The sequence below is a fragment of the Drosophila elegans genome, unplaced genomic scaffold, assembly GCF_018152505.1.
Source record: "Drosophila elegans isolate 14027-0461.03 unplaced genomic scaffold, ASM1815250v1 contig_476, whole genome shotgun sequence".
Taxonomy (NCBI): domain Eukaryota; kingdom Metazoa; phylum Arthropoda; class Insecta; order Diptera; family Drosophilidae; genus Drosophila; species Drosophila elegans.
In genome coordinates, this window is record NW_024545863.1 from 14,034,954 (window position 1) to 14,049,178 (window position 14,225).

Below are 14,225 nucleotides of genomic sequence, written 5' to 3' on the forward strand. Positions count from 1 at the left end.
CGGCTAGATTGCAGCGCGTTTTCGGTCCTTTACAACACGCGCGGACAACATTTGATGCCGAGCTGTAATAGCTGAAAACTAATTTTTTAATTTTGTATACGCATCGTTTTCTAAAACATCAGCAACATGGCCACGGCGGAAGCTCAAATCGGTGTGAACAGAAACTTGCAGAAGCAGGACCTCAGCAACTTGGTAAGCAGCCGAAAAGTCGACCGCCAGACGCCGCCTGCTTTTTTCTCCCCTGTGTGAAAGTGTACGCGTCGTCATTATGGAGCCGCTTCCCGGAAAATCAGCGGGGCGCGGGACGCCAGGACGCGCCCAGATAGCCTCAAGCAGGCCACAGCCTGGTTTTCCAAACCATCCAAGTGGGTTTTGCCAGGGCCAACAGTCTTTTGTTTTGGCCCATCGGCAGGGGTGAGAAACATAGGGAAAATGCAGCACGTGGCGCTACATTTAGATACTATTCGGTTTTACCAGGGGCTTGGTCCTGCATATGGGCTTCATTTGTATCTAGGCAAGGCGTAGGTCTTTACAAACAGCTCAGTTTCGCGAGGACAGCACGACTGTTGTCATCCATTTAGCTGATGCAATTCAACCGACATTCTAACCTCAAAATCTACTGCTTTCCCATATACACACATGCAGCTAAGGCGGGATGTTTTGTCGGGGGGCGTGGTGGTGGTGGTAAAAAAGACTTCTGGACTGAATTTCCCTGTTGATCCACCCTTACTAATCGGTTTGCCCATGGCATCTTGCAGGACGTCTCCAAACTTACGCCCCTTTCACCGGAGGTCATCTCGCGCCAGGCGACCATCAACATTGGCACTATCGGTCATGTGGCCCACGGCAAATCCACGGTGGTCAAGGCCATCTCCGGCGTACAGACGGTGCGTTTCAAGAACGAACTGGAGCGCAACATCACAATCAAGCTGGGTGAGTGAAGGATCCGCCTAAGAAACCCGTAGTCTAAGACGTATCTACGTTTCTAGTCTAAGCTAGCCGTATGTTGATCTTTTCTGCTCGCCTGTATACCCGTAGCACCCTAAGAATGTACTGTTCCTCGGCTGGCCGAAGGTAACCGGTCGTACTTCCTACCTCCCACAGATCCTGTTTAATCTTAAGAACTACTATTTAACCCTGTACCGACGACGGCACACCGCGTAGCCAACTCTGTCGCTGCTTTGGATCAAGATACCGTTGAAAAAGCGTTCTGCGAATGATTGCCTCTTGTATTTTTTACTCATGTGTATTTTGTTTACTTAAATTGCTGGATTAGCACGCGTTGCCTTGCCTCTCAAGCTGTGTCGTCGCCTTAGTAGACTAAAAAGAAAGAAATCTTTTTGAAAAAAGTTTATCTAAACCTAAAACCTAAACCTTTTATTAAGAAACTCTTCTTGTTAGCTTAGTCTTGAATTTGATATTTTGATTGATACGACTTATAATCCAGCAATTTAATTAATTGCCAATCTTTTTCTTCTTTTTCCTCCGGTTTTTTTCGTTTACTTCGGTTGCGGCGCGTCCACAAAAAAACCACACAACCCACCACCCAATCCAAAAATGTCCAAAACTTGTCATTTGCAGAACGCTTAAGCGAAAAGAAAATCAGAAAACTGTTGAGCTCTAGGCAGCAGCGACAGCAGTACGAGATCAAGCAACGTTCTTACCTGCGGCACCTGGCCGAATTGCGGCGCCACAGCCGGTTGCGCTGGATCTGCTTGAAGCCAGTCACATCCGCCGTGCTCAACATGGACAGACGATTCAGCCGCCGCAGCAGCAGCCAGGCCTCGCTGAGTCCCAGCAACAGCAGCGGCTATGGCAGCGTCTTCGGATGCGAAGAACATGACGTGACCCAATCTCAGGGATCCACTAATCTAAAGCGTCGACGTAACAGCAGCTCTAGCACACCTGCTCCCAATTCCAAGCGCTCCAAAAACAACCAGGGACTTCTGGTCAAAAAGCCGCCCAGGGGGGAGTACATTGTGGAGCGCATTGAGTGCGTGGAGGTGGACCAATACAAGCCCGTTTTCTTTGTCAAATGGCTGGGCTACAGCTCCAGCAAAAACACATGGGAGAGCCTTGCCAACTTGGCCGACTGTGCCCAAATGGAAGAGTTTGTGGAGCGGCACCAGCAGCTGTACGAGACATATATAGCCAAGATAACCAGTGAACTTGAGGAGCAGCTGGAGGCCTTGCCGTTAATGGAGAACATCAATGTGTGCGAAGTGGATGCCTATGATCCTCTCATACTGCAGCTTGACCTCATCCTACTGGCCCAATACCGGGCGGCCAGCAGTCGCAGTCAAAGAGAGCCACAGAAGATCGGGGAGCGAGCCCTGCGAGGCATGCAGCTTAAGCGAGCTCAATTTTTGCGACGCAAGCAGCTGCTTGACCTCTCCAAGTTCGAGGAGCGCATGAACCTCGTGGAGCAGCCGTCTCCTCGGATACGAGTTGAGAACAACGTGGATCTGGATACCATAGACAACAATTTCATGTACATACAGAAGAACATAATCGGCGCAGGTGTGCCAAAGCCGGAAGCGGGGCTTCTGGGCTGCAAGTGTGATGGTGAGGAGGGCGGAGAGGAGTGCGCCGCCTCTACGAAATGCTGTGCTCGCATGGCCGGCGAGCTGTTCGCTTACGATCGGAGCACACGACGTTTGCGCCTGCATCCCGGCAGTGCCATCTTCGAGTGCAATAGTCGCTGCTCCTGCAAGGCAAGCTGCTCCAACCGCCTGGTTCAGCACGGCCGACAGATACCGCTGGTGCTGTTCAAGACAAGCAATGGCAGCGGCTGGGGAGTGCGCACCCCTACACCTCTACGAAAGGGCGAATTTGTGTGCGAGTATATCGGGGAGATTATCACCAGCGACGAGGCTAATGAGCGCGGCAAGGCTTACGATGATAAGGGCAGGACATATTTGTTTGACCTGGACTACAACACGGCCCAGGAGAGCGAGTACACAATCGACGCAGCAAACTTTGGCAACATCTCGCACTTCATCAACCACTCGTGCGATCCCAATCTAGCCGTGTTTCCATGCTGGATCGAGCACTTGAATGTGGCCCTTCCGCACCTTGTATTCTTCACGCTGCGGCCAATCAAGGCGGGCGAGGAGCTAAGCTTCGACTACATCCGCGCGGACAATGAGGACTTGCCTTACGAAAACCTCTCGACGGCTGTGCGCGTAGAGTGCCGCTGCGGAGCGGACAATTGCCGGAAAGTCCTCTTCTAAGCGGACAAGAACTTCCCATTTTTTTTTTATGATTTTCCTTGAACTACATTGAATTGAATTTTTTTAACACCTAAGTTAGACCTTGCTAGCCATCTGAATGCAGATTTTACTTTACAAAACAGTTAATGGCATTTTAATTATTTATTTGTTAATTACTTGCACTGCCGAATGCCGATTATGGATGGATTTGATCTTTGTTAAGTTTGATCAAGGCTCGACCAGAGAACTAATTGAAAATTTTGTATAAATTGTACATCTAATTTTATACATTTCATTATTTGTATTATTGAAATAGGTTACAGTAGTGTTTTGACAAACACCTTTACAAAGTGCTGAAATTATGTACGGTATTATGTGTATAACTGATTTCAAAATAAATATCTTTTAATAATTAAGTCTTCATTTATTAATAGCAACATAATGTTGTAATTTTAAACCTTACGTATTGGGGAAAATAAAGTAATGAACTGATTCGATATTAAACGTTTTTTTTTTTATTTTTTCACAAAACTATTCTTAAAATTTCGAAGAACGCACAGCCTTATGATCTTTATAATCCTTATCGTCATGCTTCTAGGATACGCCAATGCCAAAATCTACAAGTGCGACAACCCCAAGTGTCCGCGACCGGCCAGCTTCGTATCGGACGCCTCGAGCAAGGACGACAGCTTGCCCTGCACTCGACCCAACTGCTCTGGCAACTTCAGACTGGTGCGTCATGTGAGCTTTGTGGATTGCCCTGGTCACGACATTCTCATGGCTACCATGTTGAACGGCGCCGCTGTGATGGACGCCGCCCTGCTGCTCATTGCTGGTGAGTGATCCAAAAAACTACGGCGAATTGTGCGAGACAAGTGCCAGCTTTATTGGGTTACATTAAATAACAACATAATGTAACCATGTCACCATGTCATTTCCAGGCAATGAATCCTGTCCACAACCGCAAACCTCTGAGCATTTAGCTGCCATTGAGATTATGAAGCTTAAACAAATTCTGATCTTGCAAAACAAGATCGATCTGATCAAAGAGAGCCAGGCAAAGGAGCAGTACGAGGAGATCACCAAGTTCGTCCAAGGCACCGTGGCTGAGGGCGCGCCGATCATTCCGATCTCGGCCCAACTCAAGTACAACATCGATGTGCTCTGCGAGTATATTGTGAACAAGATTCCTGTGCCGCCGCGTGACTTCAACGCCCCGCCTCGTCTGATCGTCATCCGGTCCTTCGACGTGAACAAGCCAGGCTGTGAGGTGGCTGACCTGAAGGGCGGCGTGGCCGGAGGTTCCATCCTGAGCGGTGTGCTGAAGGTGGGCCAGGAGATCGAGGTGCGTCCGGGTGTCGTGACCAAGGACAGCGACGGCAACATCACCTGCCGCCCGATCTTCTCTCGCATCGTCTCGCTCTTCGCCGAACAAAACGAGCTACAATATGCCGTGCCCGGTGGACTGATTGGCGTGGGCACCAAGATCGATCCGACGCTGTGCCGTGCCGATCGATTGGTCGGTCAGGTGCTGGGAGCAGTTGGCCAGCTGCCAGACATCTACCAGGAGCTGGAAATCTCGTACTACCTGCTGCGCCGACTTCTGGGCGTCCGTACCGATGGCGACAAGAAGGGAGCGCGCGTGGAGAAGCTGCAGAAGAACGAGATACTGCTGGTGAACATCGGATCCCTTAGCACCGGTGGACGCATCTCGGCCACCAAGGGTGATTTGGCCAAGATTGTGCTCACGACGCCCGTATGCACGGAAAAGGGCGAAAAGATTGCCCTTAGCAGACGTGTGGAGAACCACTGGCGGTGAGTGCTTCCCTCAACACTCGCTCTAAAATCGCTTTTAAAAATGTAATTCTTCCCTTTCAGTTTGATCGGCTGGGGTCAGATCTTTGGAGGCAAGACAATCACTCCCGTTTTGGACAGTCAGGTAGCCAAGAAGTAGAACTAAGTTAGGATCCGATTGGTTCTACATTAAGCAGCAAAACACCAGCGACAGCAGTAGCAGCATCATCTTTATTAGGCCTCTTTGACCTGCTTCTTTTTGTCTCCCCGCTCCATCCTTCCCGTGTCCGTTGATCAAACCGAAACAAAAAATAAGTACCAACAAGAAATACATACCTAACTTAATTTATTGAATTTTGTTGTAGAGTATGTATATAAAAAGAACACACACGTTTTGCTGACGAGTGTTGTGCATCTATAGCAGAATCAGGCATAACAAAAACAACTAATAGGATATACCTTACTTATTATATTAACTAAAGGCAAATCTGATGCATCGTAAAATTGTTTTTATGATTTAAATACAAAAGAAAAACGAAACAAACAAAAAACACGTAACAATTGTATTGCATTTTTACAATTAAAACCTCAAGAACTGACTTCTTATTTTTGGGAATATTGGTAAGGGGGTTTACTTTTGAAAGTAATATCAATCGCTTTGCCGAAGCCCACATTTTTCTAGAGTGAGGCTAAAAATATTGCCCATAAAGCAGAGAAAACAAACATTAAGTTTTCATTATAGACCAATTTATTTTTCCATTTTAGTTCAATTAAATTTAAATAGTTACAATACGATGTTTGTTCAATAACACATTGATACTCGTAATATTTGGTTGTTTAAGCAATTATTCATACAAATCTCAATATCGTTTTTGAAACACGATGCCCGTCGTTACCGATTACAGTCAATCAGTATGCCGCATCGACATCAATTGTGTTGAATAATTTTTGAAACGGTTTGGTTTTTTTCGATTTGGTAAATTTGTTTTAACTATCGCACACTAGTTTAATTTTAATGTATTTTTTATATTTTGTAATTTTAAACTACTGTTATCAAGAATTTTTTTTGTTATTTTCGGTTTCTTGAGACTTTGTTTAGTAGTAAATATAGCTTATTGAATAAAAATTCGTACTTAGCCGTGATGTACATATGTTGTTTTTGTTTTGCTGTTGAAATTAAATGTTGATAAATGACACTCTAATAAGTATATTGAAAAACGTTTGATTTCATTCTTTAATACTATTGAGTAATTTCTGTAATACTTGTAATTTCAGTTTGCTAAATTACTCCCCCGATTTTGGGGGACACGATTGCGTTGTGGTCAGTACACGCTTTGAGCATTTGATAACAGAGTCGAGGTTAAGTCTTCGTTGAACATACAATATCCGAACTTAAACAACAAATTGTATAATTCATTCCTTTCGGTATATAGCTATTTTGAGCATTTGTTGAACACAATACAGTTTTCAGGTCTGAGATCGATTACAACCAAAAGCGGAACAAGAACCGTTTACGAACAAGTTTTTGCCATCATTTTGCCTTTAGAAGTGTGGGGAAGTTACCTAAACTAGGATCGAACTAAGATAAATCAGATAAATTTTTGTGTCTATTTGAGTATCTTTGGCTCTAGTCTAAGTGAAGCTTCGACTAAGTGCTGGTTTGGTATGATTACGACTAGTTTTGAAAATTGATCAAATCAAACCATCCTTTCCCGTTTTATTTTTTTTTGGGACGCCGCTCATCTACCTGTATTCCATATAATTATAATTATATCGAGCTTATATCGTTGGCATTAGACTGTCTAGGACCCGCCCGATTCAAGAAACAAACGTAAGTTATTCTCTAGCAAGTCCTTCGTTATCGATCAAGAAACCATCTAATGTCTATTAAACCCCACACAAAAACGATTTGGAAACGATTTCTTATTTCTAATATACTGACATAGTTTCATTTTATATGGTACATTTATTTGAGTTGGAAGGGAAAATAAGGGAACAATTTCGAAGTTAGATCGTTTATCCTCATGCCGACATTTTAATAAGCGGGAATGAAATGGCAATGAGCTTTGAATTCAAATTCGTATCCTAAGGTTTCCTCTACATATATTTATATATATGTATGCATATGTCAATTGGTTTATCCTAGAGTTCGTATGTGCAATGTTTGTGCATTTCGGGAATGAGCAGCAGGAAAATACCTTGAATTTTGGTCAGCTTCCTTTTCTTAAATGTAAACACTTACAATTATTACATTCATTTTTTTCGATATTACATACATACACAGTTATTGACAGTTAACGTTGGCAAAATGGCAGATGGCAGTAGGGTTTGACATCTTAATGATCAATTTCATTTATGCTAAGTATTCAACAGTTCCGCTAATATCCTCATAATGCATTGATTATAATTGATTTTTGCCCGGCCTAACTCGCTTAGCCTATCGTTTTATATCGTATAGTACAGATTCAATTACATACATACAGAGATATACAGGTGCATAACAAACACGCAGATTTACATGCCGCTGTTGGGTTGAGTATCGTCATGGTTATAACTAACAATCATTTGGTAACCGTCTACACATATTTTGTTACATAACTGTATGCAGATTAAAGTACGCTTAATATGTCTATATACAGGATATATCTCGTATTGCAGTAGCAATTGTTTGGTTAAGAACCTAAGTTTCGCTCTTTTCAAGCTGATTTGCCTTCCGGGTCGGGGTCATTGGTTGTGGTTTTTTGGAGCCTGCGTTTTCTTTAGGATGCTCTTCTGGCCGGGGATTTGGCATCTTAAAGAAAATGGCTTAAATCTCATTCGTTGACATCCTCATCCGATGAGCTGGCAGCGGGTATCGTCGAGAACTGCCACTTCTCCCGGTTGTTGTTCTTGCTATAAGGTTAAGAAGACCAGAACATAAAAGATCAAAAGGATTTTATTTAGCATTGATTATATTTAAGTTCTTAACAAAATGTGATGTATTTAATTAAATTGTGATACAAAGTCTATTACAAATGTGAGTCCGATAAAAGTTTAAAGATTAAAAAAAAACTGGGAAACTTTTGGGAAAGTTTCATGAAAATAGCTTTAAAACTGAGAGACTAGTTTGTAGAAACGGATAGGACAGATCAAATCACCTCATGATGCTGATTAAGAATATATATACTTTATAGAATCGGAAATGTCGCCCTCACTGCATTGCAAATTTCTGACTAAAATTATAATACCCTCTGCAAGCAAAATAGGCTTCAAATGAAAAACATAAATTACACATTAAAAAATAGGTAATAGTGTTATTTTATGATTTAGGGAGTAAAACTGAACCGGAAAATCAATGTTCGATCTCTGGAGGATTTTTTCGATTTAAATTTGTAAGCATGTGTAACCAGTCTTCAAAAATTTTACATACCCATGCTTTTTGGAATTGCTGGGTAGAGTCTGTGAGCTGCGGTAGTAACTGTCGAGCGGCTCCTCCTTGGTCTCCTCCAACGACTTGCGCTGCAGCGTCATTGTCTCCTGCGGGGAGGTCGAGGAGCCGCCGTTGCTCATCTCCGCATCCAAGTAGTACTTGGCACTCTGGGCTATCTTGCAGTTCTCGCACTCGCTCAGATAGTCATCGTCCAAGCTGGTGTCGTTGGGCAGGAAGTGCTCCTTCGGATTCAAGCAGTTCTTCGACGTTGTGCACACTGGAAGCTGCTTGCTGGGCGATCGACCACTGGATCCTCCGGCGGTTGACTTCGGCGTCAGCGGATAGCTGGGCATCTGGCAGTGGGCAACGGCCAGGCTCGTGGCAGTTCCTCCTCCTCCTGCCGATCCCGGTCCAGTGTCCCGCTTCACGCGCAGGATCTTTGGCAGTGTTGTGCTTTTGGCCGGAACTCCTGTCTGCCCCGGATTGTTGCTCTCCACCGGAGGAATGCTGATCACCGATGGCACCTTGCTGACTACACTGTTGATGGTGCTGTTCAGCGACACCTTCCCGCTGATGTGTTTGGGCAGGGTGTAGGTTACGTGATTGGCCAGCGGATAGAAGGTGCTGGAGTTGATCTTGCCGCTGGTTAATTTCTCGCCGGGTCCAGAGGCAGGACTCGCCGGCGGCAGGGTCAGCGAGGGCGTCTGTTCCTTGCGCTGGCCACTGGACGACGGCTTGCTTAGAGTGTAAATGGTGGCCACGGCGCTGTTGTTCCCGCTGCCTGACGAGCAGGAGGAGGAGGATGTGCTGACCACGGTGGCGCTCTTTAAATTCGTTAGGCTTTTGTAGAGTTTCGGTGGTAAAGTCGGGTTGCTCGGATCTGGCTGCTGCTGCTGTTGCTGGTTAAAGAAATGTTGCTGCTGTTTCTGCGTCAAACTCAAGTAGGCATCAACCTGAAAAGGATAGGAGGATTAGCCCAGGGGCCAAGGTAAACAGAAATCGAGGAATGAAACCAGAGATATTTCATGTGTTCAACCGAAAACCAATCAAGTCCCTTTCCAATTTCGCCTTCGATCTCATTCCCCGCCATGTCAAGCTCTCACAAAGGGATTACTTACATTTCGAACTCACCTTTCGATTCAAGTAGGCGCTGGAGAGGGAGTCGCCGCCGCCGCCACCACTAGACACACTGCGTCCACCACTGCCACCTCCGCTAGAGCTCCTCCCTCTGTCTGCGGAACTGCTGGAGGATCGTTTCTGGACGCGTCCCAGGACAATTGGTGGGGCCGAAACCTCTTCGGGATGCTGCAGCGGCGGCGGTGGAATGATGGCCGACACATTGACCCCGCCTCCAGATCCCGAATGCGTATGATGCGTCTCATCGCCCACCTGCTTGGAAATGGTGGCTATCTTGGGCTCGTGTCCACACCCACTACGTCTTAAAGTTCCACCACCCGAAGCCGCTGCCGTGATCAAATCCTGTGCTTGCTGTTGTAAATTCGTCGAGGACTTGGCTCGCTGTCCATACGATAAGGTGGCCGCATGACGAGCTCCACCAGTGGCCGCTGCTCCTGGAGACAAGGAGCAGGTGGGCGTGGAGGTGCTGCTGCTGCTCGAGTTTCCCGCGAACAACTTGCCGGCTCCGCTCAAGAAGGCATTCGCGTTGGCCGTGCTACCCATGTAGGACATGGGCACGTGCTGGATAGGGCACTGGCACATGGGTTTCTTGCTGGCCTGCTGTTTCTCGCTCGTCGAGGTGGCACTATTGCTGGTCTTCGGCTTCACCTGGAGAGGATCGGCCACTGCAAAATAGCGTGGTATAGTGCGATGATAGCGTCTCGAACTGGAGGGTGTCTTGTTGATCTGTTGCTGCTGCTGGCTGTTCTTCAGGGTTCCATGCATAGGCATCTGGGTGGTTTGGGTCACCGAATCCGCTGTGCTGCAGGCAGGCGCCGCCGAGATTGTGGCTATCTCCAGAGGCTGCATCAGCTCCATGGCCGGCGAGGAGATGGCCGCCAGGAGATGATGCTGCTGCTGCTGTTGCTGGTGGTGTTGCAACACCTGCGAGTGGGTGGGTGTGGCTAGGAGCTCTCCACTACTGGCCGGAAGTGAATGGTAGCTAGCCGCACTGGCGCTGGCATTGATCTCCACATCGGCCACCGTAAGATATTGCTGTTGCTGCTGCTGCTGCTGTGGTAACTGATGAAGCAACTCCTGGGATCCCCGCGGCGTGGTTCTTCTTCCTGCCGTATAGGCTGCCGAACTGGAGCTGGCTGCAGCAGTGGTTACACTGGCACTGATGTTCAGATGGCAGTTCTTGTAGCTACACTCGGCGGAGACCGGTGGCTTGGGCATGGTCTGAAGGCAAATGGAGCCACTGCTAACCGGAGGCTGGACTAGATGCTGCTGCTGCTGCTGTTGCTCCAAACTGAGTTGGTGGTCGCTCTGGAGGCTGTAAGGCGGCTGATGATTCTCCCCAGTGGCTATGGTGGTCACCCCGCCACTGTTTATGTTGATGTTGATCAGGTTAGTGGTGCTCTGGGTGTACTGGTTGGATTGGGGCAGCACCGAAGCCGCGGAGTGTGGGTGCGGATGGGCTACCAGCTGTTGGCTGTAAGGCTGGTGATGCTGCTGTGGTTGGGTGTGCAGTTGCAGCGTGTGCTGTTGCAGGTGTTGGTGAGCCTGCACCTGGGCCTGCATCTGCTGCTGCTGTTGAGCCTGAGCTTGGGCTTGAGCTTGGGCCTGAGCCTGGGCCTGGGCCACGGCCTGCTGCTGTTGCTGGCTGACACTGGCCACCGCTCGTTGGGAACTGGCTGGCAGGCTGACGGTGCATTGGGCACTTAATGCCTCCGCCTGGGAGATGGCCACAGCCTCCTCATACGGAGGTGGAGCCTCTCCACGCGGAAAGTGCGGTTTCCACAAAGGATAGTGGGTGGCAGCGCCCCCATAAGAGTAATCAATGGCACTCAGATTGCCCTCCATGTAGCCCATGTTTCCGGCAATGTAGCTACATCGAAAAGGGTGCATTAGAGAATCTAAAAGGCAACGGTATTTGAAGGACACTCACCCTATGCTGCCCACTATGCTGCGCTGATCCTCCGCATTCTGGCGGTTCTCACGCGCCCTCATCTTGCGCTGCCGCAGGCGATTCACCAGGAAGAAGAGCAGCGACAGCGACAGCGTGGCCGTGATGCCACTGGCCACCAGTCAAATGCCGAAGTCGGTGCTCCCGTCGCTGAACTGGTCGTCCAGGCAGATCACCTCGCAGCAATTGTTGCCGCTGCCCACCGTCTGGAAGGACTTGCACTTGCTGAACGCCTCGCAGAGCACCATCTTGCAGGCCTTGGGCAGTCCACTGTCGCAGATGCACAGGCGGCAGGAGTCAGGTCCTGGCATGTAGTGCATGCCCGTCTCGTACATTTTTCCATTATAGTCGCGGCAGGAGCCTCCGAGGCTCGAGCTCACAGCGTTTCCATCTAAGTGAGGAGAGTATTTGGTTAGTACTTATGTGAGTCAGAGGAATCAAGTGGTTAAGTTCGCGGACTTTAATTGGAAAAGGGACAGATTTTAGCAAAAGCATTTGTTATGATCAATTTCATGTTAAATAGTAGCTTTTCACAACACCCAATGTATTAACAAAGATCTAACAATTTGGAGACTTTAACGAAATTGTTAGTTTTTAATTTGACACAGCCTTGTCATTTTTAGATGTTTTAAACAAATACCTACAAATCCAGAAGTTTTTTTACTGCTTAAAGTTTTGAGCACTTGGCTACTGTCTTTGAGACTATAATGTTTTAAAAAAAAAGTTATTAATACAGCTCGGCGAATTAACGATTGCTGAATTGTAAAGCACACTTTTTGGCGCTTTTCTTTTTACAGTTTCATATTTTATTTGAAAATTTAATAATAAAAGAAACGACAATACCAGGAATTACAAAATTATAAGAAAGTTAACTTTTTAAACAGTAAAAATACCTTTTTAAAATAAAAAAATACTTTTCTAGTTCTAAATAACTATCTTGTGAATAACCAAATAAATAGGTACATCCTTGTACGTTGGTACATAAATACATATGTATGTATTTACATGTCATCCGTTCCATTCGATGCTAGCTAAATTCTTTATTTTGACACACTTGACCAACTTTCGCCTTTGCTGATTTAACATTGCGCCACCAATCACACATACATGTAAGCATTGCCAAAGTGCAGCAGGTGCTGAAAATTCTCCTTGCAAAGCGTGGGCAAAAAGGATACGAGGAGAAGTGACGAAGGACCACAATATTTATCACTTGAATGAAATTAAATGCAAACGCATAACATTTTCGACATCATTTAAATGCTAAACAGCAAAAGGAAATTCAAATTAAAAACAAATATATGTACATGCACACACCCCCGCATACACACACGAACATAGATTGTATACATAGGTACATGCGTGTGCAGCAGGAAAGCGAATTTCTGGGCAGGAAACGCACGAACGAAAATGGCAAACTGGCGTGCGTTACACCCCCGCAACAAAAAAAGTGGAAAAATATCACATATAAAAAAAGTTTGCCTTTTATTCGAGAGTTTCCAAGTGAAACTTGCGTTCAAGTGTGTGTGTGCGAAAAATACATACACGCGAGTCAAACGCACACCCAGTTCACACCCATACAGAGGAGGTGAGTATACATGCAAAAAATAAACACCATACCCACACACCCACAACAACCTCCCACCAGCCTACATACACTGACAAACTTGCATGTGTGTGTGGCCACACACGGAAAAAAAAATCACAAAATCAAATCGAAATGCGCAGGTCAAATAGATATTTACATTCGTATTTCCTATTGAAATGATAATCATTTTTACCTAAGAAGGCATATAAATTATTTTAAAACGTAAAACATCTTTATAGTAATTAAGATCCTGTTCTTAAACCCATTTTTAAAGTTATACCACTTTGTATATTTCACGCTGAAAGCTAAATACAATATTAAAAACATTTAAAATATATTTTACATATTGAATGGAATGCGCATAGCTGGTCCGAAAAGACAACTGAAACCAACAAATTGGTAATTTTATCTTATAAATTTTTCTTTCTGTGCAGAGCAAAGCGAAATTTTGCAGGCCACTTCCTTCGTTTTGCCATTTCCATTTCGCCCCCATTTCTTTCTCGCTCTCTCTCTCTCTCTCTGAAAAAGAGCGAGCATGTGGCCTGGTATTGGTGAGCCTGCCAAAGCCTGTGTGCTTGTGCCCCGTGTCCCATAAATTGTGAACTGTGTGGCCATGGACCATATTTCCAATTATCGCTGAAGGAGCTGAGCAATCGAAATTGATTTTGCCTGAAAAACCTTGTATGTTTCGCTTTCAAAGAGTTTATCCTTGGAAAAATTGAAGATTTTCACTTAAAGCCAGGAAATGGGGCTGAATTTGCATGTCCCTGTATTTGTGTGTGTATGTGTATAAAATTTTTCACACCATTTTCCCCACTGATATCCGTTACCTTTGGCATTTCCAATGAACGCAAGCAATGCCAAAAAATACATATTGCACACGTTAGTTAGCACTCAACACGCCACAATTAATTGAAACTTGCTGATTTTGTGAAACAACTTTTATTCAAGTATTTTCAACAGTTTTTTTGCGAACGTTCGAGCAATACCAACAACCACCGACGACAACGAACCGAACGGGAGTTTTCGCACAGACGTTACGCGCCAGGGTTGGCTTCATGGACACCGTTATCGTGCCTGTCTGCAAGGAACCAGTTCCAGGGCTTCAGAAAAGATTGCGTGGGAGGTGGAACGACTGAT

At 45.8% G+C, this 14,225-nt stretch overlaps 3 protein-coding genes across 4 annotated transcripts; 1 reads left to right on the top strand and 2 right to left on the bottom strand.

Moving 5' to 3' along the window:
- Window positions 1-2: 2 nt before the first annotated feature.
- LOC108148274 (eukaryotic translation initiation factor 2 subunit 3) lies at window positions 3-5,598 on the top strand. 2 transcript variants are annotated; one of them, XM_017275231.2, is made up of 5 exons: window positions 8-192; window positions 759-933; window positions 3,811-4,047; window positions 4,154-5,027; window positions 5,091-5,598. In XM_017275231.2, exons 1-5 carry the CDS (start codon window positions 127-129, stop codon window positions 5,164-5,166), a joined length of 1,428 nt encoding a protein of 475 aa, XP_017130720.1. In that variant the 5' UTR covers window positions 8-126; the 3' UTR covers window positions 5,167-5,598. The 2 variants fall into 2 exon arrangements, with proteins under 2 accessions (XP_017130719.1, XP_017130720.1); XM_017275230.2 differs by lacking the exons at window positions 3,811-4,047; window positions 4,154-5,027; window positions 5,091-5,598 and adding an exon at window positions 1,582-3,709 and having other exon boundaries at window positions 3-192.
- Window positions 5,599-5,901: 303 nt separating this feature from the next.
- LOC108148273 (la-related protein Larp4B) lies at window positions 5,902-11,589 on the bottom strand. The gene is made up of 4 exons (XM_017275229.2): window positions 11,483-11,589; window positions 9,547-11,422; window positions 8,416-9,368; window positions 5,902-7,898 (listed from the first exon to the last, which is right to left on the bottom strand). The coding sequence occupies exons 1-4, from the start codon at window positions 11,542-11,544 to the stop codon at window positions 7,820-7,822; spliced, it is 2,970 nt and encodes a 989-aa protein (XP_017130718.2). The 5' UTR covers window positions 11,545-11,589; the 3' UTR covers window positions 5,902-7,819.
- A 33-nt stretch (window positions 11,590-11,622) lies between these two features.
- Window positions 11,623-14,111, bottom strand: LOC121467625. The gene is made up of 2 exons (XM_041709678.1): window positions 13,916-14,111; window positions 11,623-11,891 (listed from the first exon to the last, which is right to left on the bottom strand). Exons 1-2 carry the CDS (start codon window positions 13,956-13,958, stop codon window positions 11,623-11,625), a joined length of 312 nt encoding a protein of 103 aa, XP_041565612.1. The 5' UTR covers window positions 13,959-14,111.
- Window positions 14,112-14,225: the final 114 nt, after the last annotated feature.

Excerpts from the sequence above, each read along its gene's own strand:
- LOC121467625 (XM_041709678.1), bottom strand. The coding sequence starts at position 13,958 with ATGTATTTTTTGGCATTGCTTGCGTTCATTGGAAATGCCAAAG. Across the intron at positions 11,892-13,915 it reads GTTCATTGGAAATGCCAAAG|ATGGAAACGCTGTGAGCTCG; the intron begins GTAACGGATATC and ends CTCCTCACTTAG.
- LOC108148273 (XM_017275229.2), bottom strand. The coding sequence starts at position 11,544 with ATGAGGGCGCGTGAGAACCGCCAGAATGCGGAGGATCAGCGCAGCATA. Across the intron at positions 9,369-9,546 it reads GCGCCTACTTGAATCGAAAG|GTTGATGCCTACTTGAGTTT; the intron begins GTGAGTTCGAAA and ends TATCCTTTTCAG. Across the intron at positions 7,899-8,415 it reads AGCAATTCCAAAAAGCATGG|CAAGAACAACAACCGGGAGA; the intron begins GTATGTAAAATT and ends TTAACCTTATAG.
- LOC108148274 (XM_017275230.2), top strand. The coding sequence starts at position 127 with ATGGCCACGGCGGAAGCTCAAATCGGTGTGAACAGAAACTTGCAGAAG. Across the intron at positions 193-758 it reads AGCAGGACCTCAGCAACTTG|GACGTCTCCAAACTTACGCC; the intron begins GTAAGCAGCCGA and ends GGCATCTTGCAG. Across the intron at positions 934-1,581 it reads CAACATCACAATCAAGCTGG|AACGCTTAAGCGAAAAGAAA; the intron begins GTGAGTGAAGGA and ends TGTCATTTGCAG.